This window comes from Gymnoscopelus microlampas (genome assembly GCF_963454915.1).
Source record: "Gymnoscopelus microlampas genome assembly, chromosome: 19".
NCBI lineage: Eukaryota > Metazoa > Chordata > Actinopteri > Myctophiformes > Myctophidae > Gymnoscopelus > Gymnoscopelus microlampas.
In genome coordinates this window covers 17,186,805-17,213,942 of record NC_139956.1, presented here as the reverse complement: position 1 = coordinate 17,213,942, position 27,138 = coordinate 17,186,805, and the positions used below count along the sequence as shown (strand labels likewise).

At 40.9% G+C, this 27,138-nt stretch overlaps 3 protein-coding genes across 4 annotated transcripts in view; 1 reads left to right on the top strand and 2 right to left on the bottom strand.

The window, feature by feature from the left end:
• The window catches only part of acap1 (ArfGAP with coiled-coil, ankyrin repeat and PH domains 1), a 29,769-nt gene extending 26,405 nt beyond the window's left edge, over positions 1–3,364 (top strand). Inside the window, exon 23 of the mRNA XM_084043107.1 lies at positions 2,625–3,364. Coding sequence (XP_083899233.1) covers positions 2,625–2,722 — 98 coding nt within the window. The 3' untranslated portion in view covers positions 2,723–3,364. The remainder of the gene's footprint in view (positions 1–2,624) is intronic.
• Positions 3,365–5,584: 2,220 nt separating this feature from the next.
• On the bottom strand, positions 5,585–9,618 carry LOC311034393 (monocarboxylate transporter 13-like; the record flags this gene model as incomplete). Its single annotated transcript, XM_084042274.1, has 5 exons — positions 5,585–5,916; positions 7,024–7,555; positions 8,296–8,552; positions 9,006–9,149; positions 9,390–9,618. 5 exons carry the CDS (start codon positions 9,616–9,618, stop codon positions 5,585–5,587), a joined length of 1,494 nt encoding a protein of 497 aa, XP_083898400.1.
• A 5,440-nt stretch (positions 9,619–15,058) lies between these two features.
• Positions 15,059–24,944, bottom strand: LOC311034949 (monocarboxylate transporter 13-like). Of its 2 annotated transcripts, XM_084042983.1 has the most exons (7): positions 24,756–24,944; positions 23,877–23,926; positions 21,605–21,835; positions 21,275–21,418; positions 20,678–20,934; positions 19,690–20,221; positions 15,059–16,655 (listed from the first exon to the last, which is right to left on the bottom strand). In XM_084042983.1, the coding sequence occupies exons 3-7, from the start codon at positions 21,831–21,833 to the stop codon at positions 16,366–16,368; spliced, it is 1,452 nt and encodes a 483-aa protein (XP_083899109.1). In that variant the 5' UTR covers positions 21,834–21,835; positions 23,877–23,926; positions 24,756–24,944; the 3' UTR covers positions 15,059–16,365. The 2 variants fall into 2 exon arrangements, with proteins under 2 accessions (XP_083899109.1, XP_083899110.1); XM_084042984.1 differs by lacking the exons at positions 23,877–23,926; positions 24,756–24,944 and adding an exon at positions 22,176–22,308.
• Positions 24,945–27,138: the final 2,194 nt, after the last annotated feature.

Genomic DNA, 27,138 nt, shown 5'->3' with positions numbered 1-27,138 from the left:
AGGGCTGTGGGTCTTCAGGGGGCGGGACAGGGAGTGCAGTGGGCCAAACCAGGAAGAGCCTGCAGGCTCTAAAGAACCATATTAGTGGGTGGGCACAGTAGTGGGGGGTGGTGGGGTTGGTGGAGTTGATGGAGGCTGAGGGATGGGCATTGTTCAAGCTGGACCCCATCACATAAACACAATGCTGAACAATGGCCTTTCTTCAGCCTCATCAGTCGGTGAAATAAACTCTGTCAAACACTCATGATTACGAGTCTAGAAGAGGCTTGTATTTCAGTTAGACAAACAGAGAAAGGGAATTTGCACTCGGAAATATGATGCTTGTAAAGAAGGGCTTGAGATGGATTTCCCAGAGATTCTGTACAATGGGTGGGGGGGTCAAATAACAAAAACAGTACAATGTCTTGGGACAAAAGGGCGTAAAAGGGACTCTCCACATTGCACTTTGCAGAAGAACAAATGTCTGGCACTTTATGAACCGAGTCTCTGCATACTACAACATATACTTTATGAACAGAGTCTCTGCATACTACAACATACACTTTATGAACAGAGTCTCTGCATGTACAACATACACTTTATGAACAGAGTCTCTGCATACTACAACTTACAAAGGGCATGTCGTGATGTTCAAAATATATAAAAAGCCTACAATAGGCCTGTTGTTTTCTAATATATATACACAGTATAAATCCTCAGTGTTCATTTTACTTTGAGAGCGTAAACATGATACATCTTTGCATTGTCAGTGTTAAATTGGATTGGGGGGGGGTAAGTCCCTGCGACATACTAGCGTCATGTCCAGGGGGGTGTACTTGTACATCAAGCTGCCTCACGCTACAGAAACAGGAGATAGGCTCCTGCCCTATGGGACTCAGGGCTCGGCAAGGGTTACAGCGTTAAATGAACCCAGAGGATTTTACTGTGCAGCATCGCTGTGATCTTTATAATGTACTTTATGTAAAGTACAGAACAGTACAGTGTGCAGGCCACCTTTGGGAATATAGATATTTTTCCATTCATTTTTGTGCTATATAGAAGTACATTGAATTGTCTTATTCAATGCATGACACAGTAAGGTAACTTGAATGCATATTTTTGGTTCTCAAGGATGCAATTATTTTGTATTTTCCCGCTATTCTGTGAATAGTGATGAGTTTGACCCGTTTAATGGCCACAGACGATTTGTTCATTAGAACAGTGGTTCTCAACTTGTGGGTCGGGACCCTCAGGGGAGTCCCCACATGATTTTGGGGGGTCCCCAGGTGAAAAGTAAAGTGACAAGGACTGTTAAGACCTTTTTAATACCTAAAAAAAACATTGGTCAAATTGTCAAATAATATAAGAAAGAGAAATTGAAAATTGCTGATCTACAAGCTCACATAGCCTCGGAACAGCTATTTTCACAATATTTATGAAGAGTCAAACAAAATGTAATGCTTCAACTCCTAGTGCTTGTCAGGGCAGGGGATCCCCAGTTCAAATATGATTATTTTGGGGGGTCACCGCCTGAAAAGGTTGAGAACCACTGCATTAGAAGCTCACACTGAATCCTGCCTACGGACGGACAGCTGCCAACAAATTCTAATGCCTAATTTATACTAAAATAGCCAATCTACAAGCTCAGTTGTGAGCTTGTACATCGGGTGTTTTCAGCACCGGACACAGTCGTTTGACAAAGTATAAATCAGGCTTCAAAGAGCTTACTGCTGTCGGCCTTGAACCCGAGGTTGATGTTGTGTGTTCTTCACAACGTTGTTGTTATTGTTACTGGGCGATGTTTTCATGCTGCAACCCATCCATTCTTCCATGAGAACTCCCAGGGGCTAAGGCCCCTCCTCTGCTTCCTATGAGGTAAACTGAAATTGGAGTTTTTTGTCAACACTAGTCAACTGAAATAAAAAACACTTCTCTCATGAAGGAATGGACAAATTATGCTTTTTTTTGTCTGCTTGGAACACAGTACACACTGCTGGTCAGTATTTGATGTGCTGTGCTTTGTCATTTTATTTGTGTGTGTGTGTGTGTGTGTGTGTGTGTGTGTGTTTGCTCATGCACCGTGCACGTGCCTATGCCCTCTGTCCACTGAGTCGCTCCAACTGGTCTCATCTGCTTGCAAAGTGTGCCCCCCACTGCATCTTATGAGGTACTGTGTGTGTGTGTGTGCGTGTGTGTGTGTGTGTGTGTGTGTGTGTGTGTGTGTGTGTGTGTGTGTTTGTTTATTCATGTCTGTATGCTTTTTTTGCCTTAGGGCTAGAGAGTTTTAAATAGTTCATAAGATAGTTTGCACTCAACAAATTACAGGCTTTGAATGGATGCATTATGTGTATGCTGTGTATATGTTGTGAGTAGGCTGTGCTACGTCTGAGGTTACATGAAAGAAAACAGTACAAAAGGACCATCTTCATTATCTTTTCTTATCTATACCATGCAGTGCGGAACAGACCATAATTACGTTTTTTTTACATTCTGGTGTCTTGAACAGTGGGTTAAAACCCAATATGTGTTTCTGGCATGTATTAGGGGCATCCCCTCATGACATCAGTAGCAATTAGTTTTAATATGGCGGACGTTGTTTTGAACTATAATGTTAACTTCCAGGTCTTTCCTCGTGTCTTTTACAGGTGATGACACATATCAGGATATCTTCAGGGACTTTTCACACATGGCCTCAAACAACCCGGAGAAGCTGAAACGCCGAAGCATGGACCCCAAGAGCTAACCTTCTGCCGTGAGCCCTGTGCGCTGGTGTACCACGCTCATACTTCCCGCATACGTCCTACACATCTGCTTTCAAGCATGCCACTTACAAGCATGCACAACATACACATTAGAAACGTGGTGGTACATGCCTTTGGGGTTTCCGTGTAGCCATAAAGACACACACACACACACACACACACACACACACACACACACACACACACACACACACACACACACAAACTTGGACACCAGCCACATGTTAGCTCATAGCTCAGCTGGTGTTGACTTCATTGGGGCGGAACAATCCAACAGTAAATTCTTTGTGTTTACTCGTAAGATGAGAACAATTTGCCCAAGTGGGAACATTGGAATAGTTAAATGAGAGAGCAGCATGTGGTGTCTTTATGTGTAGCCAGTGGTTAACACCAGAAATCTGTCCATAATTCCTACCTTATGTTTTTTTCTGTTTTTTTGTAAGGGAAATGCATTTTGTTCCATTTGACGCTTGGAGTCAAATTGTGGACCTACCTTTTCTAAAGTATTGTTTTAATTATGGATTATTTTATTTTATATTATATTGTTTCCTTTTTATTTAGTCTCAGATACCAGATGCTGTAGACTTGTATCTAATGAACAAATAAAATTCAGTTGTACACTTCCTCCTTGTGTAAGTGGTGCAGTTATTAACTGTATAAGCGGTACTTAACAAAATGTATACATCATGCAGCAGTATATACCATGAATTAAAAAATACTGTTAACCCAAAGCTGTGGTTGCAATATTTTACAATTTCCAGTAGGGGCCACCATAGTGCTTTGTTCAGATAAATATGTCTTCCATCAGATCAGCTGCTAACTATAACAGCAATTTGAAGTAACATTAGTGTCACTATCAGCCTGCAGTACTCATTTAAAGGACATTTAGAAACATCAATGGCAAACACATTTTCAATGATTAGTATTTTAGTTAGACATCCCATACCATTAGTACAATAACCATAAAAAAAAACATTCTTATCAAAGTGAAGAATTATGTTAGACCTGACAAAGGCCCCTAAGTGGCCCTTGTCACGGCCCCTTGGCCTGGCTTGCAGGGCCTGTGTGGTTGTATGGTGTACTCCCCTATGTGTCTCTATCTCTCACAGATATCCTATAGGCGTCGGCCAACTTGGGGTTCCTCATTAGGTGCATTGCGAGCACCTGATCAATGCTCCCTGGAGCCCTATATAACAGGCGAACAGTCTTCTCCCGGGTGGTTGAAGCCAGAAGGGGGTGAGGGGCGGGGCTGGCGGCAGGGGCAGGCAGGAGTAATGCTAGTGCTGAGATGCTCAGCAGCAGGAGGAGCAATGTTCTCACTAAATAAGTGTAGAGGAATATCTTGCGGAGTTTCAATGTTAATATGTAAATATGGCAACTCATTTAGATGTAGGTTTATGGTTTCCCATGGACTAATAGCAGTTGCAATTTCTCTTCTTTCATAACATAATCCCCACACCAAGAGTAAAAAAAGAAAAAACGTTTCAGTCATTCGGTCCGACTTCACTGTAGCCCATAGTAGCCTTTTCATACGCGATATGTGAAAGTTTATAATATTTAGAGAAATTGAAAAATGTCAAATACAAAAGTAGTCGTAGTAGTGAATATTTATTTTTGTTTCTCATAAGCGTGCATCCGTTGTATTTTTGTTTCTCATCATCCGTTGTCCGTCAACAACACAGCCGTCTGTGCCTCGACGTTTGCGCTCTGTCTCAGCTCGCTTGGTGCCTTCTGGCTTCAACCACCCGGGAGAAGACTGTTCGCATATAAGAGTGGGTGGCAGCCATTCTAGGTTTCCCTCACCAGATGACAGCACCCTTTTGTTTCTTTGCCTTATGACTGAGTTCACACACTTTACAACACCCCACACTACATTGAACACACATCCATACATTGCTGACACTACTGATTACTGAATTACACACCTCATACCTTTTGTAAAGCATTCATTTAGTTATTTTGTTAATGAATCACTATTACTTTTAAGCACTGCCATTGTGTCCTCCATTTGTCATGGCCCACGGGCCGGGTTGTGACACCCTAAACGTTGTAATCTTTTGCTGCACCTAACAAGGCACCACCATGTTAAAAACTCACCCGATGTTCTCCACTTGTAACTCTTGATGTCTTTTCAACCCAACAACTTGTGCACTGTAGATTATAGTAGTAGGCCTATATGCCAACCTGCAGTGCATATGTACTGTAAGCACACTAAGGCCTGCAGTGATGTGCTACTGTAAGTCATGTGCATGTGATATATGAGTGCCCACAAGTAGGCTACTAGGATATGTAGTGACTCAGGGAGTGTGAGGCGAGCCCTATAGGTTACACATTTCCTTATGTCATACGATCCAAGATGTGAGTCTGAGCAGGGCTGTGCTAGGAAGCCTGAAGCCCCTCTCCAACAGGCAGAGGCATAAAGATACAGGTCTGCACTCTGCAGACATTCTCGCTGGTCGCTCAACCAGTTTGTGCGTACATCACATTCATACAGTATGGACAGGACACACACCAAAACATCCTGGATTCAAATCCAGCTAGTGACCTGTGTTTTGAATCTACACGTTTGTATGCCCCTTTTCCTTTCTCTATTGTTTAATAAGATGGAAATACCTAAACAAATAATAAAAAAAGAGAAAACGTCCAATCATTTACCTTGTTGCAGGTGTTGTAATGGCTACCTTTGGCCCAGGTGGTTGCATGTACAGTAAGGGTAGTGCACATTAATGCAACTGAAGTACATTAACAAGGCTCTGTTGGACTTAAGCAATATGGTCCCAAACATGATTATTATGTGCTGATGCACATTTACATTCACTAGGTCATATAGGCCATTCAGTCCCTCACATTAATTCTTCATCTCCTGCTTTAGTTTTGGAGCACAAACTGTGATTCTGATGTGGGACTGTTTCAGCACAGTTTGGTAGGGTTTCTGAATAGGAAATCGTCTCCAAAGGGTCGGGTTTATCCGGGTTGGGGGCAGGATTATCCATCAGTCCAGATGCTGAGCTTTCAGCCTCTTTTTTGCTGTCAGTGGAACATTTCCGAGGAGGGGGCGGGTCTGTGCGGTAGAAGAAGTGTGGCAGAGTGGTGATGACCAGGGCCCCCAGAATGAGGGAACAACCAGCGATCACAAAGGAGGCGAGGTAGCTGCCAGTATAGTCCTTGAGGAATCCTTTGAAGAGTGAGAAAACAGATGACATGAGAACCAGTGAGAGAAGGAAGAGATTATTGGACTGAAGAAAAGCAGGAGGAAAGAGAGATGCCTCATATATTTTACCTTAGAGATGCCTCAAATATTTTACCTTAATCTTTAACCCCTCACATTGCAAGTTTCTTGGCTGTTTTTTCCAAAATGTAAAATAATAAATATTTGCTTTACCTTTTCGGGCCTCTAGGGGCATCATACAATCATGTTGACAGATTATGATACATTTAGTAATGTTTGTTGACCTTGGCCTTTGGCCTTTTTGACTCAAAAGATAATCATTTTTTCAGGGTAGCCTACTGATCATCACTGTCATGAGAATCCATCTATTGGTTGACCACACAGACACAAACACACAGACAGAAGTGATTACGATGATTTGCCACACATATGCACGCAGCGTAACTAACTAACTAACTAACTAACTATATAATGAAGTGCCCCTATTAACTATACAGCACATGTGCAGTAATATAAACTCAGATGAAGCATTCCTGCAGCTATATCAGCAGATCATTTATTATATTTGGCTCTCAAAATAATTAGATCTCTTTGTTTTGTTGGATCGTTCTTTTCATTTTAGATCTATCTCTAAACATTTGTTTTTCTAAAGTTTACATCTTTATGTTTTGTTGTTTGGCCTTGGAGCTTGTATAACAGATGCTTTGAATGTCTCCCATCAAAGACGATGGAGCAAGTCACACGGCTAGATGCGTGACACACTTCTCACTGCACACACAACCAATACAACTGCTTATTGCTGCTGCTCTCCATTTCGGTATTTCATCACCCCTGTAAGCCAGCATCCACCTGTAGGCTCTAATTCTAGATTATCCCTGGGGGAAGTATGAGTTAAAAGTGCAATGAGAAGAACAATCTGGTTGGCTGCCCACCTATACCAATTGTGTCTCTGGATCATCCAGCCAAGCCAGAGGTACCGCTGCTAGGAATCAAGCCTGGGCCTCTGCGTGGTGGATGGTGTTTTACCTCTATGTCACACAGACAGCCCTTCCATGAATTATGTTTAATTAAATCGTTCACTGAATAGTTAGAAAACCACAATTGTGCACTCACCTGACAGTGGAGCCCCCAGGAGTGCGCCAATGCTTTCGATAATCATCAGGAGCCCCAGGCCTCCCACCATGCGATCCATGCCTATAATCTGAGGTACCACAGTGATAATTATTGGGCTCAGAGCTGCTGCACAGAAGCCATATGCCAGACTGGACACAACCAGACCTGCGTAGGAACCTCCCAGGGTCGCCATGGGCAGCATCACAATAAACGTGCCTGTCAGGCATGTCCACAGAGTGTGCCAGTGAATCAAACGCATCTTGCCCAGGTCCGCGGACCATCCCGACACTATGCGGCCCACTATGTCAGTGATGCCGGTGGCAGAGATGACGAAAGCAGCTTGGTACTCGGACAAGCCCACCTGGCGGGCATGGGCTACCAGATGGATGTAAGGAATGAAGTAGCCAGTGTTGAGGAGAGTGACAGCCACACAGTAGGTGACAAAAGGCCTCTCGAAGAGCAACGACAGCTCCAGGTAGGAGTAGACCTTCCACAGGAAGGCAGAACTTGAAGATCTGGAATCTGTCTTTGCCTGGAAGGAAGATGAGAGGGGGAGAAGGCACATTTTACATTTCATTATATATTTAAGCAATAACTTGCATATTCTCACCTGTACAGTTGATGCAGATTTAAAAGTTCACCTTTATCCTGACACCAGTCATCATCAAAACATTTGAAGGGTCCATTTTGTTTGCTTAACAGTGTTTGCTTCATTTCAGGTTTGTTTTTAGTTTCTCTTCTTTCAACACCTTTAAGGAAGAGACCTCAGAATACCTTGACTAACTTATCAGAAACGAGCTAATTGTTATACTTGGTTGCGCATCGTGTCGTGCACCGGATATAGCTCATTTGATGCGTTGTGAGATAGCTGTAGATCGCACAACTACGTATAAATAAGGTTTAAGACTTGGATAATCAATGTGTATGTATTCCAAATGGTTATCCTATCCACAGCAATACGTGACAGGGTATTATAATCGCTGCTGTCTGTGTCTGTGAATAAACTAACTAGAGATCAGATGACCGGATTGTCATAAAACTTGAAAAGGTCAAAGATAAAGGAAAATGTCAAAGATAAAGATCACAATCAAGGTCAAGAGTAGCCAACATAATCAGTCTTATCTCAGGAGCTGTGCGATGTAGAACAAGATGATGGGAGTTATATTCCAACTCGGTTATTCCTTTTAATAACCAATTCCCCGTCTACATTTTATTTAGTTAGTGATAGGATTTTGAATACTAAAATAAACCTAGCCTAACAACTTGCCCTACCTGAGCCACTACCTTAGAACCTCCCAGGGGACGAATAAGTGCACCGCAGGCCACCAAGTTGAGGCTGAGCCCCCCGAGGATGAGCAGAGACCCCCGCCAGGTGTAAGTATCCACCAACAGCTGGAAGAGGGGGGTAGCAACAAAGCAGGCGATGCCACTGCCTGTGGATCCCAGTGACAAAGCTAGGGAGCGTTTGCGTGTGAAGCAGCGCATCACTGTGGCCATCATTGGTGTGAACACCAGTGACCAGCCCAAACCTAGAAGAGAGAGACCGAGAGGGGGGGGTGTGATGTTCTGTCCCTATCTTTCCTGTATAGTGGGGCTTGTCCACTGAACACTGAATTTGGCTTTGTTCATAAACTGCACACACAGTAACTTATTATTGACTAAATATTGTACGGCCACGCCTTCGGCCTGGTGGAGACAAAAATGTGGGCCACAAAATACTATTTTGATCACTCAATAATATAGTCAAATGTGGCCTCAGTATACTTTTTTTTCTCTCACTCCGGGGCTCCATAGACAGGGAGCCCACACACACCATTAATAGAGTCCGTCTTTGTTTTTACTTTTCTGTATATATTTTGACGGCATCACCTGATTCATGAATAGGTTGTTCACTGACTTCTACAACCACAATAATGAACCAATTTGCCACAGGTTAACATTAACACATTAATATTGTACTGTTTTAAAGAGTGATGCACTACCTGTAATGACACCCATAGTGAGGTAGAGATGTATGAGACATTTGGCCTGTGAGGCCAGTATGAGGCCCAGTCCAGTGAGGCAGCCCCCTGCCATTACTACTGGCCTGGCACCATACGCATTACACAGTGCTGTGGCCAGCGGACCTGGAAAACAAACACACACACACACGCACGCACGCACGCACGCACGCACGCACGCACGCACACACACACACACACACACACACACACACAGTTAGCAGTTACACTATCCACCATGTCAGTTTACACGGACATTGCTAGGGGCCAGAGGGGTCACTCTTGACAGAGTGATCTCTTGACAAACAAGATGTTAATTATTCATAAATACTTACACAATTACAGGTAAATGAGACATGAACTCACTGAAGAACTGCACTGCTGCCAGTCCTGTGGAGCTGATCCAAGAGATGGCCTGGGCGCTCTCCTCAAAGTACTCCACAAACTCCACAAAGAAAACCCCCAAACTGCGGATCACACCAAACACCAGCATGTAGCTGACAAACATGGCCCCCACCATCACCCAGCCATAGCCCCCATCTGGACCTTCTGGCTCCGCATGCTGGGCCTCTGGTTGGGGCTTTGCCTTAGTCATGGCTGAGAGAGAGAGAGAGAGAGAGAGAGAGAGAGAGAGAGAGAGAGAGAGAGAGAGAGAGAGAGAGAGAGACAGACAGACAGACAGACATGTTGGAAATCATGACACATCATCTCATGCTATTACCTGTCAGACTGTTATATTTCACAGTGTAATAACATCAAACTGTAAATGTACTTGGCTCCTGGTACAACACTTACCTGGTGAAATCAGCTACAGATCGAAACAGTTTTCAGCACTGCTTGTTCAACCTCCTAGTTTGATCCTACTAGTTTGCACAAGCGGTGAGCTGAATGGAAGGTATCACTTTCTACTGTTACAGCCTAGATTCAAACTGGGCACCTGCAAACAGTCCAAAGTACAACAGATAAGACAATTTGTCTCTCCAGACTCCAATACAAATATCATGTCATATGACAGCATACTTTTAGAGATTATATTCTGCCCTAATAGGGAACATTGATACAGTATACGGTTTGTTGTGTAGTAGTGGGAGTTCAACTTTTTAAAGGTTTTAAACATCACACCTCATAATGTGGCCATTTGACCTTATATTTAATATCCACCATCCAAATGATTACACATAATTCTCAGACAGAATGCACAGATGGGAGATACTGTGTTGATGGGTCTAATGGGCCTAAACTTGTTCAACAGAGTAACATGATGAACACTTTGTTATCATTAAAATAACCACTACAACTACACTGGCCCGCTTTCATATGCATGAACCATGATGTTAACTAATTAGAGTGACATTTACATTCATAATCATCTATTCTATCCTATTTAAACCAGCTGGAAAATGCAAGTATTGCATATATTTAAAAAGGCAACTTAATTACATTCTACCGTGTTATTTACTGCATAAAAAATGTCCATATTAAAAGAGATTATAACTATCTAAATCCAAGCAGGGGGATTTTAATATGATGTAAGGGTACAATGCTGCAATCTGAAAATGTAGGCCTAATAGCACAGTCCAAGTAGCCTACATAAGTGCACATTACTTGTAACCTGTGACTAATCAATGATATCTGCACACAGCTTAACAGACATAAAAAAAAAACATTATTCACAAAACCGTCAACCCTGTAAAGAACATTGTGACATAATAGATGTTCCACTATACTTCCAGACACAGTAGTTCAGCCAAGCCAACATCACCAGTACACAGTCAGACGAGCAAACAAATAGACAGTCATTTAGAGTAGAGGTGCTAAACTCTGGTGAATCCACATCAATAAATGTTGTACTGAATAAATAGCTAGTAGGCTGATAAATTGTATTTTGGACTTCAATTACACACCTTCCTTTAATCATCTGTGTTTGATTGTAATGTCAATATTTGAAATACCCAGTAGGGGGCACCATTCTATTATTTTTGCATAGAGGGTCTGTAAGAGTATCTTCCTTTCTTTCTTTTTCTTTCTTACAATATTGTATAGATATTTTCAACCATGAGACATAAAAGGGAGGAAAAACTAGTGACATCAATTATTATAATAAAAAGATTTATAACGTGTTGTGATTATTGTTATAAAGCATTATGAATAATTATTAGTGCTTATAATTACATATATTAATATGTACAATATGTCAACGGTATATGACTTATTACTAATTTGCGAAAAACGAAAGTGAAGCCCTTTCTGCATTAGAATCATCAAGAAGATTATCAAGGAAAGGTAGGTTATTATATTAAATAAAACCTTTAATGTTTTCTATACCTGTGTACATGTGTACCTAGTGGATAAAGACAACTGTCCCATAAGTAAATCCAAGAGAAACAATCCTAGTTCTCTCTATAGTGGTGTGTGGAAAATTGAGCTATGCTCTGTAATGTTTTCCAGTATCTGGATATCAAAGGACATTTCCAAACACAATAATAAGTTCCCACTTCTTTTTCACACTTCACACATAGCCTAAGGGAGATAACTAAGGTCCAATTCTGTTTAGACAGTAAGGGATACGCTGTAGTTCTGTGTAATACTATGTACTGTCTCTCTCTGACTCCATTACATGAAAATATTTTCGTAGCAGATTCAAAGGCAATCTGACCAGTATCTCGGTATCAAGTTCAACTTCCAAGCCATTTTCCCACAACTCATTAGATCTGTTGTCCTTGAAACACAGTTGATAGACTTAAGTCTAGAATTAAGTCTATCAACGTCATTGTAGCTGCCATCATGATTAAAGTTCATATTATTATAAATAAGTGAATAAGTTAAGAATTCACAATGCTTTTGTTTGGTCAATTCATGTTTGGATTGTGCTCTTTGTTAATGCTGTGTATTTGAGTTGCTTAGATGTCTAGGGTCACAGTGACCTGGCAGCTGAGTCAGATCAGTCAATCAAGTAATCAGCAAGGGTGGTTTAGATTTGGTTAATCACCAGAGCAGGGGCTGAGTCAGTCATTCTGCTCTGATGTCGAGTGTGATGCTGTTTAAAGAGAGAAAAGAGAGTATAAGTTAAAGAGTTTAAAGAAGACATTTATGTTAAAGAAGAGCTGTTTAAGTTAAGATAAAAGAAGAAGACCTCAAGATTGTTTCCCCCTTATAATTTGATGCGGCCAATGAGGTAATCATTGTTGCCAGAGTATTTGTTTGTATGGTTTTGTATGTTTTGTTTGTTTGTTGAGAAATGTGATACCGAATTAATCTGTATGCTGTATTTATGTTTATTCAGTTCTCACGGCATTTAATAAATGTCTGTAAAAGAAAAGAAACGTATCTGTCAACTGGAGGGAAGCTACAGTCATCATAAAAAAATATAAAATTATGAATTTAATAATATTGCGGCAGACCTTGTTAGCTATGGAGTGTTAGCTATATTAGGATTGTTTTTGACCACTGCAGAAAGTGTACCCAAATCAGTTGAAATAATACTTAAGAGAGAGAAAGGAGCACAACAACATATCCACAGACCACAGGAGGCTCCTGTCCTAAATAATACAAAAGGATCTTCTACAGTATCTATGAGATCAGATTGGCTGCTCTAACTCTTTTGATGTAACATTAGTGTTACTGTCAGCAATCAATGCTCATGTAAAGTACTAATGGACAAAGCACTTAGAAATGAAAACACAATGGCAACACATTTCCAGTGAGCGTAGTGTTTAGTAAGTGTTCATAACATTTTCCTATTAGTACAACAATCATATAATATAATCTTATATGGTTACAAAATCGTATTCAAGTTAAGACAGACACAAATCATCATCATCAGTTTTCGTTGGGTGCAGGTTGGGATTTTGGCTTGGATTATGGGTAACAAATGTTTTGAGGCTTCACTACAAATTTTATGAAATACTGTCAAGTATACAAAAATAAAAAATAAAGCATTGATTCTCATGCTAAAGAATGTGAAATTACAGAAGATTTCAAAACAGTGACCCTCAAATGTGAAGCTTTTTGCTATATCACATTACAATTCCATCAGTGCGTACATAATAATAATGGTACATTGCACTAGCTTAAACAATTTTTCCTGTGGGAAAGGGAACCATTGGCCGTAAGGAACCTACAGAATAATGCCGTTTTAAAAAAGACCACAGTAGCTCATTAGTAATGGTATTGGCTTTGAACACTTGCCAAGGCACGTGTGAAAAAGAATAGGTAAGTCTCCCTGCTTGACGAAACAATAATTGCTGTTGAAAGAGTCAGCGCATTATGTAAATGTTGCCAAGATCATAATAAAGGTTAATAAATAAACCAAACTTACAATATAGCTATTATTCACCATTCTCGACTTGAACAAAGCAAAAAACAATATGATCATTACCATTTATGTAAAAAAAAAAAAACTGAACCTCATGTTTGACAACCATAATTACTCAACATTGCTTTATACTGTACACCTACTGTACCCGGGGATATCAGGTAGGTGTAACATATCACACTTTGGTTGGACAGCAGAGATGTGTTTGGTTGAGATTATGATCCGTTTATAGACTGAGGACTGTGGTGTGCCAGGAGACTACCTTCAACTACCCGGCACTGGGAATTAAGGGTCACATGCTATGGTTTACACAGTGACCAAAGGCCAGGGTTCCTGCAGTTTCACAAAATTCAGATTCTTGCACAGCCCATTTCTTCCGTTAAGTATTTGAGCATGGTCTGTATGTACGATAGGCCTATATGGCCTAAGCTGAGGAGTTTAGACTGGTATGGTCCTGTACTATCATTTGTCTTGCCTGCCCTCATTGGTACCCTTAGTTAGTGTTATGGGAAGTGTTTTTAGGAATGTCCATAAACTCATTTATAATGAGTTATAAGGAATGGCAGAACTCTAAAGGGACTCCTATAAAGCAACATCAGACCTGACCTCACTAATGCAGAGTTATTGTCCATGAGTACTGCACTTGCATGCAGCAGCTTTGGAAGTACTGAATTCTCTGTTATTAATGGCATTCTGTTATGCACAAGAATTCAAGATTAAAAGGTGATCTGGAAAAACGAAGGAAACTGTCTGTTCTGCCCCACTTCTAAGAACATGTCCTTAAACATGCTCTATAGTGGAATAGAACGCTTCTGTAAATAAACAACCAGCTGAATTTAGTTTTCGAGTTACATTTCTACAAATGATCAATGTGACATTAAATGTTTTGGCGTGTCACAGTGACCCAGTTATGGCATTCCTGCAAACCTAACCTACAAACCTAATGCTCTTTGAACTTGACTCAAACCTACAATGGATTTCTCTATCTTTAACGACATGCAGTAACACCCTTGGTTTATTATTTCTCAAAGTGCAAAAGTATAAAGAAAACAATATAAAATGTGCTTGATTGGTAAACATGAAAAACATACACTTTATCGATGTTTATTACACAGCATTGTTAAATACAGTACTTGATTCTGCAGCTGCCTATGTTTATGTTGCTATGGAGCATAATCTTGATAAAAACATAAGTTTTGAATAAATATTTTGTCTTAACACCACTACTTAGACCCTATATACTTTGCTAACCGGAGTCCAATACGGAGGTTCAATACTTGGTCCACTCCTTCACAAGATATCGCAATGCAACAAGCTTGTAGATCAGCTATTATTACCGAATGTTTGCCCCAGGATGGGGACAATAGGGTTCAAGTGGTTAAATCATTGGTTTCATTCATAACTAACTGTGTAATAAGCTGGATAATGTGCAGTGAACCAATGAAACCCTTCAGGGTGACGCAGGACTGAAGTGAAGCAGAGGTCCTTCATCACCCTGTCGGGGGTCTGCGTTGTCAGGTAGTTATAGCGTGTCAGGTAGTTATAGCTTCATCTGTTGGCAACTGCTGTGCTTTATGAGTTGGCAACAATCAATCAATCTCTGTGCTTTGAAAAAACATTATTTCACACGTGTGTCAAACAAAGCAAGAGGTAAATTCTATGTCTCTCCACCATCAGAGAGACATTGTTCATGTAATCCACTTGAACCGTACTGTATACTTCATTGACCGGAGTACCCCAGGGATCTATACTAGGTCCCATCCTTTTTCCCCCTCTACACCAAATGTCTTCGCCACAAATAGCCCATCTCGTAGATCTACTAGATGGCTATTTTTGCGTAATGTTCATCCAGGAATAGGGACGCTTTGGTTCATGTGGTTAAGAAGAGCTTATGTAAAATTCACACCAAGTACTATAATGTTTCATAAGAGTCAGTAACGTGTTCTGTGCTGAACACCGGACAAGACAACCACTGGTGGTCCAAATCTGATCACATGACGTGGATGAGGAAACTCATACTAAATCCTAGAAAGATCACCCAGCCAGCCATCAGCATCATGGCTGTATGTCATTGTTGTTATGAATTGAATTAAGTTATGTACAAATGAGAGGGTGCTGAATGTGAGCCACTGTTTAGTGCACAGAACACTCACATACAGAAAAGATAGATCTAAAATGTTATACCTTTTAAAATGATGGGAAACCATGAGTGTGAAAACTCAGCCCAAACTCAGCAATCTGTAATATAATATATCAAAAGATCATTTTACCGTAATTCTGTAATGGACATTTTCATAGCATAGCAATACATGCCACCCTGCAATGCATGAACAGTAAGCACACTAAGGCCAGCAGTGATACACGATACATGATATACGTAGTAGTATAACTAGTACGTGCCGAGTACATAGGATATGTAGGGAGTGTGTGAGGTGAGCCCTAAATGTTACACATTTCTTACTGTCATATGATCCAAGATGTGAGGCTGAGCGAAGGCTGTTCCAGGAAGCCTGAAGGCCCTCTCAAACAGTTGCGTATAATGAAGGCCCTACGCCTTCATTTTAAGCTTTGACCTCAGGAGGCAGAGTGGTAAAGACACAGATATGCAGAAATTCTCACTGGTGGCTCACCCAGTTTGTGCGTGTAGTGGACTTACACCAAATCATCCTGGAGTCAAATCCAGCTAGTGACCTGTGTTTTGAATGTCATCTACTCTTTTTACACCCTTTCTCAGTTCTCTGAGAAACGTCCAATCCTAGGTTGATGGACCCTCTCTGTAATAATACCCCGCTGCAGGTGTTGGAATGGCTACAGGCATCTAAGCATCGCTGGTATCCTTTGGCCCTGGTGGTTGTATGTAAGGGTAGAGCACATTAATGCATGGGCCCAACTGAAGTACATTAACAAGGCTCTGTTGGACTCAAGCAATATGGTCCCAAACATGATTATTATGCGTTGATGCGTTTACATTCACTAGGTCAAAGACCATTCAGCCACTCACATTAATTCGTCATCTCCTGCTTTAGTTTAGGAGCACAAACTGTGATTCTGATGTGTTTCAGCACAGTTTGGCAGGGTTTCTGAATAGGAAATAGTCTCCAAAGGGTCGAGTTTATCCGGCTTGGGGGAAGGATTATCCATCAGTCCAGATTCTGAGCCTTCAGCCTCTTTTTTGCTGTCAGTGGAACATTTCCGAGGAGGGTCTGTGAGGGAGAAGAAGTGTGGCAGAGTGGTGAGGACCAGGGCTCCCAGAATGAGGGCAGAACCAGCGAGCACGAGGGAGGTGAGGTAGTTGCCTGTATAGTCCTTAAGGAATCCTTTGAAGAGAGAGAGACAAGAAAACAGACAACGTTAAGTGAGGAGAGAACCAGTCAGAGAGTGGAAACATTATTATATGAAAGAGAACAAATAAATGAGGACATACAAGAGTGTCTGCTTGACAGTTAAGTAAAGCAGTTAAGTAAAGTTCATTTAATTCAGAGTTAAATTTGGACTTTGTCGTGTGGTGGTGGTAGAGGGCACAGTTCACAGGAAAGATTAATGGACATAAAAGGGATAAATCCCTTATCACATTGCATTAACCTTTCATAATAAGTGGCTTTATTGTATGTCATTGCAAAGTACCTGTACTTTGTGGTTTTGTTACTAGCAAAAACTAAAAAGAATATAAGCACAGCTCAGTCACAAGTAATGATCTATTTACTGTAGCAGGTGCATTGCTCAGAAGAGTTCAATAAAAGCAGAAGAATGCCAGCCCAGCACTCAAGGACATGTCCTTTAAGTACCTTTTATTCAAGTATGCATGGTGGTAGGTGACATGTGGCAGGTGACCTGTGCTGCATTTCTTATCACACTGTGGAAAGCTCTGCCAAAACAGTGGCCCATCATGCCTACTTGAATAAAATGTACACGTACCTGAAGTACACTTTTGTGAGTGTTGGCATTCTTCTGCTTTTGTTACTAGCACAGACATCACTTTGATATTGTTCAGACCGTTCTGCAAGTCCACAGACGAAGAGAAATGGCATTAAGAGTTTACAACCGATGAGATAGAGAACAAATCATTTTTAGAAAACGTAGCAACATTGGATTGTCATGACCTTCATGAGGTTTGAATCAACCATCAGTAGTTTCTCTGTCTTAGGATGTTGTGGGTGAGTTGGGATTAGGATGTGGGTTAAAGAGATTTGGAGTAGTGTTAAATCTACAATAGTTCAGTTTTATGGTTGTTGACGGAGAGAGGTAATTGCAACGATGTCTGAACTACAATATAGATAACTTTGACATTGACGACCACTAAATGTTCTACCTGGAGTAGGAACCTATCCAACCACTGCATATGTGCTAGTTATATTGTACTAACATACTCTACCATACACATTTGTTAAAAAGATAATGCTTTATTAATTAAGAGTCCCGGATTGTAGTAAGAAGAACTGGAGTAAATATTTTACCAAAGTTATTAACTGACTTAACCCTATGTCTTGCAAAGAATTATATTACATTGTTAACTCAAACAATCATGACCTATATGTGAAGTACACGAACACACGAAACAACCAACACTGTACAATGAAGCACCCCCTATACAGTACGTATGTGCACTAACGAACCCAAAAGGTTAAGCAATATTGGTTCGTTTTACAATTATACACATTTGTATACTGCTTTTAGTATTTTGTGTTTGAGGGTGTGTTCTTTATTTCTTTGTAGTCTTTTTTTTTTTTTTTTACAGCCTTTTACGTGATTAAATAAGACTGCTCCATACTTTTTAGCTCCTTAAAGGAACTCACTGAGGGTTTGGAATAGCCAGGTTGAGGAAACTTCTGCTTTCTGTCTCTCTCAAACCAGACAGTTTGAACAGAAGTGAAGGAACTCTGATTTGGAAGTTAGGAGTTACTAACAACACTCATTACAATTCTATGAGAAAATCATTGATGAAAGAATAAATGACACTAAATTCCTGTTTACCACAGTTGATCATCTTCTTCGCCCCATTAAAGATTACACATTAACCTGACCATGGACTGCAGTGTCGTCGTGGCAGACTTCTTCAAACAGATGATTCAGAACACAAGAAAGGAACTCCTTTGTGATGAAGCAGCATAAAACACTAGCCCAGAGTTTTTTACGGTCTTCTCCTGTTGACCTTTTTCTGAAGTACCAACAACCCATGTGTCATGTGATACCACCACCATCTTCTCAGACTTAGACAAGAAGTACAGTACCACAGGGCTCTCTACTGGGGTCGATGCATCACTTACAGTACAAGCTTCATCTTGAAGGAATTCGGCATAAACATGAGGTTGGCTACATTGTTCCACAGATGATACTTTTAGATTTTAATACACATTTGTGCTAATATCTTGCTTCTAATAGATATTCCAATAACCTCCAATTAAACTCTGGGTAGCCTGACATGCCCCTACAGTAGTTGGTTCTCAACAGTACATCAGACAACTAGGTGACTGGCAACTCATCATCGACATCATCGGTTATCCTAGATATTGACCTGATCTAAAAATCCGCTCTAGGTTGATGCAAAAAACTCAATGCATTTCTGTTTTCCAGGATTGATTACTGTGACACATTTTTTACTGGGGTCACCAAAAACAAACTAAAACATATTCCAAATTCAGCAGTCAGAATTATAACCCCTACAAGGATCAAATGCACCTATTATGCAAGACTTACAGTACATTGGTTTCCAGTACCTTGCTGTGAACAATTCAATAACATTCAAAGCTCTCAATAACCTGGCCTCAACTTCTTGTACTTCACCCAACTGGTCGTACTCTCAGATCTTTTACTGCAGTCCTACACAGCCTCCATGCATCCAGTGCTGTTTTTATCACTATGTTTTTATACGTTTTACATTGCTACATTTATGTTTATATCGTTATTTTTAAATGCATATTGCATATATTTCTATGTTTTGTTTATATTGCTACAGCTATACTGTATGTTTAAAATAGTATATTACTATATTCTTATTGTTATGGACACGGTTATTCGTTATTCTTTTTTTATAAATATTCTGTTTATTTTATATACCCGTTATTCAATCACGATCAAAGAGTAGCGCACATCCGAGTTCTTTGAAAACAGGTGCTGCCCTGAAGTGAACTGAGATCAAAGGAAGTTGAAGAGTATGGGCTCGAAACGTCACTCATAATATAAATATATATACATTGACAAAGGGAGCAACTACAGTGTGCGGCTCAACTTCCTTTGATCTCATATACCTACCCGTTATGTAAAATGACTTGAAATAACTAATATGAATCATGCAATGCAAAATAAATATTACTACCCCCAACTTAGCACTATGATCGTCACATGTGCACTCACCCGACAGCGGAGCCCCCAGGAGTGCTCCAATGCTTTCGATAAGCATCACCAGCCCCAGAGCTCCCACCATGCGATCCATGCCTACAATCTGGGGCACCACAGAGAAGATCACCGGGGTCAGAGCCCCAGCACAGAAGCCATATGCCAGACTGAACACCATCAGACCAGCGTAGGAACCTCCCAGGGTCGCCACGGGCAGCATCACAATAAACACGCCTGTCAGGCTTGTCCAGAGAGTGAGCCAGTGAATCAAACGGATCTGGCCCAGGTCCGCGGACCAGCCGGACAGCACACGGCCAACCATGTCAGTGATGCCGGTTGCTGAGATAACAAAAGCAGCTTGGTACTCGGAGAAGCCCACCTGGCGGGCGTGGGCCACCAGATGGATGTAAGGAATGAAGTAGCCGCTGTTGAATAGAGTGATGGCCAGACAGTAGGTAACAAAAGGCCTCTGGAAGATCAGGGACAGCTCCAGGTAGGAGTAGACCTGCCACAGGAAGGCAGAACATGAAGACCTGGAATCCGTCTTTTCCTGGAAGGGAGATGGGGAGGGGAGAGATATGTGGAAATTAATGAAGTTCTATCAACCTCATAGACACATGAAAAACAGAAAAAGTGCAAAACCATGGCACCACCTCTTTAATATACACAAAGTCTAAAAATAAAACAAAATAGTTCATGTATGAAGCTGTGTATGTATTTACCCTGGTATGGTCCTAAATACAAAGTGAAAACATTTTGGTTTGTTACTAAGGCAATAGCAGTAAAAAATGAAAAAAAAGGAATATAAATCAATTAAAACTAGAATCAACACATGTGCTGGCCATAGCCTCAGGCTGATATACAGTATGTCAGCATTTCTGAAGCACATTTCACAGCGAAGTTGCTTAATATTTAAAAAGAAACGCTGGTTCAGGAAATAAACACTAGCTCCAAATTTATAAACAAACTGATTAAGTCACCAGTTAAGCCTAGCAACTTGTCCCACCTGAGCCACAACCTTACGACCTCCCTGGGGACGAATGAGTGCACCGCATGCCACCAAGTTGAGGCTGAGCCCCCCCAGGATGAGCAGAGACCCCCGCCAGGTGTACGTGTCCACCAACAGCTGGAAGAGGGGGGAGAAAGCGAAGCAGGAGATGCCGATGCCTGTGAATCCCAGTGACAAAGCCAGGGAGCGCCTGCGTGTGAAGCAGAGCATCACTGTGGCCATCATTGGTGTGAACACCAGTGCCCAGCCCAAACCTAGAAGACAGGAGGAAGGTGATCCAGATGAGTGTATGCCTTTAGCACCTGCATACGTCGCACACCAGGCCTCAATCGCTGTTATTTTTATGGCACTTGAAAACAAGGCAGGCACACACCTGAGCGAGCCATTAGGCAATAGGGATGGTAACTTTCCTCAGAAATGATATTCGAATATTGGTCTTAATTTTATTTTTTTAAAGTTTATTTGACAGGGACAATACAAAAAACATATGTATCTAGTGCTCAGATCCAATAAAACATATATTTTGTTTGTTTTTATAACTTGATACATAGTTTTTGTATTGTCCCTGTCAAATAAACAATAAATAAATATTACCTGTAATGACGCCCATAGTGAGGTAGAGGTGGATGAGGCATTTGGCCTGTGAGGCCAGTATGAGGCCCAGTCCAGTGAGGCAGCCCCCTGCCATTACTACTGGCCTGGCACCATAAGCATTACACAGTGCTGTGCCCAGCGGACCTGGAAAACACAACACAACACAACACAACACAACACAACACAACCACACACACACACACACACACACACACACACACACACACACACACACACACACACACAGTTATACGATCCAACCTGTCGGGGGCCAGAGGGGTCTTTTGACATTCAAGATGTTAATTAATCATAAATTCAACATGGACTCACTGAAGACCTGCTCTGCTGCCAGTCCTATGGAGCTGATCCAAGAGATGGCCTGGGCACTCTCCTCAAAGTACTCCACAAACTCCACAAAGAAAACGCCCAAACTGCGGATCACACCAAACACCAGCATGTTGCTGACAAACATGGCCCCCACAATCACCCAGCCATAGCCCCCATCTGGACCCTCTGGCTCCACACACTGGGCCTCTGGCTGGGGCTTGGCCTTAGTCATGGCTAGGGGGAATAGAGTGAGAGAGATTCAAGGTATGTGAAAATGACAGGTACTGCACAGTAAAATCCTCAGTTTTACTTCAACCACAAGAACCCCATTCCTATGCTGGGGCGAACCTTTGGCAAAAAATAGATCATCTCTTTCCAGCAAAGAGATTTGATGTAGAGGGAAATTCTAGTGTACCTAATAGCCCTGGGGGACTCTGTTCAGTTAAATATCTCTCTCCACATGTCCCCTGGTGTGGTTTAAAACATCAGAAAAAGCATCTCTTCAATAAATGTACATGTCAAGTATTTATCTCCCTCCCCCAAAATGTCCATAAAAAAAGGAGCTTTACAATACCTCTTTCTTATCATCTTTCTGCATTTATCTCCATTATTTGAATATATACATTTGATTCTTCAGAACTCCAATAAGATCAGTTAATTACACACATATCCATAGAGAACACTCGAACAGACATACCACCAAATGCATCATGGTGAAATCATAACAAGTCAGTTATTTCCTCATTGACAGGACCCATGTGTTTAGTGGGGAATGGACGACCACTTGTTAAGTATCACTCGAAGTCCCTGCATACTTCCTGGTTGACAAAAGCATGTCTTTAGTGAGGCTCTGATCGGCGTTCGGCATGTTAAACCCATGTTAAACCCTGTCCGAGATGCGTGCTCTGCTCTAGTCTGAAGACCAAATTTAGTTGTAAAACATTTACAGTATATTAATGCAGAGCACAATAAATGACCAGGATATTCACGGGTAAGTTTCAAAAAGACATTAACCAAACAAAAAACATGATTTATGGGGGAGCGAGACTCGATGTGTAAAATATGGGGCAACAGCCAAAGGAAGGTTAACACAGTTTTCTATTTTACATTAATGAGGAGAGCCTCTCTGTGGCCCCCTCTACTATACTCATTCACCTCACATAGGCCAATAAATTCCTGTTTCAAAATAAACAGAAAAGGCCTGCACACTGAGAAAACAAATATTGAGGCTTGTTGGATGCAAAGAAATATTTATTTACATAGTGGTTGAGTCTCTTTGAATGCAACATTTTTATTTATTTTTTGTAAGTGTGCGCCTGTGCGGATCTTTTCTGTTTATTACACTGGACTATCATGCTGGCCTCTCCCACCTGGCTCAATCTTTGGTAAGTCTTGAGTTCAAGAGCACAAACCTTTAAATTCCTATTTCACCATTCAGAGCATCTCCTGACTCCTGTATTAAGCTGCATGACCAATCAGATAGATAGATGAGAGACGAGATAAACAAAAGCAGAAGAAAGCCAGCACTCATGGAAGTGTCCTAATATAAAAAAGGTACTTTTTATTCCAATAGGCACGGCAACACACAAACGCAGTCTGTATAAAAAGTACCTGAAGGACACTTCCAGGAGTGCTGGCAATATTCTGCTTTATTGAACTCCTCTGAGCCATGCACCCGGTAAATATATTATTACTTGTGTCCAAGTTGTCCTTGCATTCTTTCTAGTTTCTTTCTCAAATTATTGTACATCCTGTGTAGATGGATTAAAAACAAAACAAATATATTGTTTTTGAAAGCTCAATGTAACCATCTCTAGACTAAAATTATATATGAATTTCCAGAGAAATTCAGAAAGAGCAGGGAGGTTGATCTGGAAGGACACTGCTTGCATTTTTCACAGAAATTATTAAAACTAGCAGACTATTACAGTTGGCAAAGTCTGAGGAACTCCAGCATGGTCTAAAGTGATAAGCTCTATATTCTGATAACAGACGTCTCTCCATCTCTGTTTAGCAAATGAAATAAGCTCAATCATCAGTACAATTGAAATAATGGCACATCATGCAAGCCTTTAAACTGAAAGCATACTGAATACAAGTTTGACAGCTAGTGTGAAGGGAGTGTACATGTACATAAGATTCTGTGCATCCATTTCTGTGTGTGTGTGTGTGTGTGTGTGTGTGTGTGTGTGTGTGTGTGTGTGTGTGTGTGTGTGTGTGTGTGTGTGTGTGTGTGTGTGTGTGTGTGTGTGTGTGTGTGTGTGTGTGTGTGTACCTGCTAAAGCAGAGGAGCACAGTATCCCAAAACACCAGACTTCTGTGATCCTAAAGATGCATAAAAACAGAATTCCAACGTAACTGTACAGTACTGTACTTAAAATAAAATAAAAAAGCATGTAGAAAAGATGTTGGTCTGTTGAAAGCCCCCCTCCCTGATAATATAACAAGCTGGAGTTCAAATGTTCAACCTCACACCTCCAGTAGTATAAGGTGGTTGATGGTTCAACCATTTTGATTTCATAATATCCACCTATGGAATTTAAGCACACAATGGAGGGGCACAGAAGGGAGATGTAGTCTATAGTAGTAATAGTTCATATCCCAAACACTGTTCAATAGAGTTCCAAGATTAACACTGTCTAAAATACCCACTCTACAACTGCACACACACATGCTTGTACCATGATGTTAACAAATGTTACATTTAGCTTAATTAAACCAATTCTATCCCATTTAAATCCACACAAAAAAATCAATTACAAAAGACCAAACAGGCAAGTTAATTACATCCAATTGTTTAATTCACCATCTAAGTGACAATAATCTATGTTATTAATATAGACAGTGCCAGGTAACTGTTGCCTTGGATCAAGACTATCACAGATGTATGTTTTGCTTTCGCATATAGCATCAAATACATCTATATAGTCTTGATCCAAGGCAACAGTTACCTGGCACTGTCTATATTAATAGAGGCCAGGTAACTGTAACACCATCTAAATCTGAGAATTGGGGTTTTAAAGGTCTGTTACAGTCAAGTGCACCTTTACTTTTTTGTAACCTAGTCCAGACCCAATTAAGCGAATAAACACCATCATCAGAACCTCTCCAGCCCTGTAAAGAACATGGTTGTAGATTGTTCTACCATCCATACCTCCAGACAGCGTGTAGTGTTGTTCATCCAACATCACCAGTCAGTCACATGGAGCTTCCAGTCACATCAAAACCCCTGCTGATCGGATTCCTCTGGTACTGAGCCATACACCTTATATGCTCTGTAGTAAGACGGTGTCGCGTGTCAATAAGAACCAGATCTACAAGCTATACAAAGCGCCGACGTGCAACGCGTTGTTGGCTTGTAGATCTGTTGTTTTGGGGAACAGCTAGACTGACACACACTGTTGCCAGATATTACGAGAGAAACAAGCCCAAAATAAGCGAGCCATTCGCCCTTTAAACATAATACATTGGCTATTTTCAAATAGCAGATCTACAAGCTCACAACGTTTCACGATGCGACGCGTTGTGAGCTTTTCAAAACATTTTACACAAAACACAAATCTTGAATGGGGTCCCTGGCATAAAATGTTTTCAGATGGGGGTCCAGACAAATAAATATTAATTTGGGGGTCCTTGACTTGAAAATGAAACACTAGTGGTTTAAACAACATTAGGAAACAAGCCCAAATAAGCAACTACACTTTAGAAACAAGCCCAAAAAACCGCAACCAACAAAAACTACCAATTAAGCGACACAACCCTACAGTAGCTTATGATAAGCGGACATGGCAACCCGCAAACTGACGAATGATATTGCAAAGAGGACAACATGTAACTACGTCCAATCCTTTGCAGTCTATGGTCCAATCACGCTGAGCTCCGCGTGTGCTGGCCCCGCCCCCAGTTCATCCAAAACAACTCGCCAGTTTTCATTCTGAATTACCCGGTGCAAATCCGGTCTAAAGCCCGCCTACTGTATCCGGTATTTTTTTACTCCACCGTTTCCGTATCCGTTCTAGACACAGACCGGGTCAGCAACGCGTTATTATGAATCCCACGCCGCGTCCTGGATTTAGACCCGCCTTACGTGTCTGATTGGCTCCCCGGCAGGCATAGTTTTACTGAGGTTAGGGTTAGGGTTTAGTAAAAGTCAAACAATACTGCAAAGTAGAAATACTCTGTTACAAGTGGGTTAGGTTAAGATGCAGAGCCAGTGCAGTATATAATATTTCCAGAATCAACTTTTCTGTCGGCTAAGATGTTATTTATTTCCTATATTTGATTATGGCAGTGCGCTTTTCCTTAGTTGTGTGACATTTACATAGATAAATACTGGCTGGAGGTTTACAAGTGTAGTCTAGTTTACAAAATATTCCGGTGGACTAGCTGACCTATACCTGCAGGTGAAGAAATGCAAGAAAACTTGTCACAGCTCTACATCCCTGAAGGTGAGGAAGGTTTCACTGCGTAATATATAAACAATTGACACAATTATTAGTTTAGGTATTGGATGAAACAATGGAACCGTCTGTTTTATTCTATCACAACCAAAAACCGTTCACAACAACAAACTGTTTAGCAAAGCGCCTCCTGTTGTGTAACGGGTGCACGCTAGAGGGAGACAGACCCTTGACTCAAAAGTGAACATTGATAACCTGAATATTGGGCCAGGCCGAGCAGCGTGGTCAGGGAGAGAGAGAGAGAGGCAGTGGTGGTGTAAATTAACTAAGTACATTTACTCAAGTACTGTACTTAACAATGTTGAGGTATTTTTTACTTTACTTTTCAGTACTTTTACTTTTACTCCACTACATCTCAGAGGCAAATATTTTTTACTCCACTACAATTATATGAAAACTTTTGTAGTTACTTTGTAGATTTTGATTATTATTACAAAACATACATTAACCACTTCAGCCGAATCAGCCCTATACATTTATAAAATAGCCAGACAGAGTGAGACAGAGAGAGTGTATAGTATACACATGCATGGAGTTGGTTTGGTGCATGTGCATACACTATTAGAGATCAAATACATATTCAACCAAAGAACCAATCTTTGGTTAAAATAAGTGTTAAATAGCTCTATGTTCTGATTGAACTCATTGCTAGAGTGTTTGTTCAGTAACAGGATTTTCCATGTCTCTCCAGCTCTTTATTAAACAGAAAATGCATTTTCAGGTCTACACATTTTATCCAATCACTATCAGGATAGAGAACTCAGACAGGACACAGATTGAACAAGTGAAATTGGAAGTGATGACACAAAGGAATGAGCAGACAAAATTGGTACTGGAACACTATAAAGATGAAGCTTATAAATGGGTACTGATTGGCTGAAATGTTGTCACCTACCTGAAAATGTATTTTCTGTTTTATCAAAGAGCCGGAGAGACTCAAAAACGATCACTTACCCTACATTAAGTTGTCCTGCAGTTCAAAATGACCAAAAACAATATACTGTGTGTAATTTGCTCTTTGTCCAATCAGGGTTTGTTAGGAAAATAATGACAATTGACCCTTTGTCAAGTCCCACC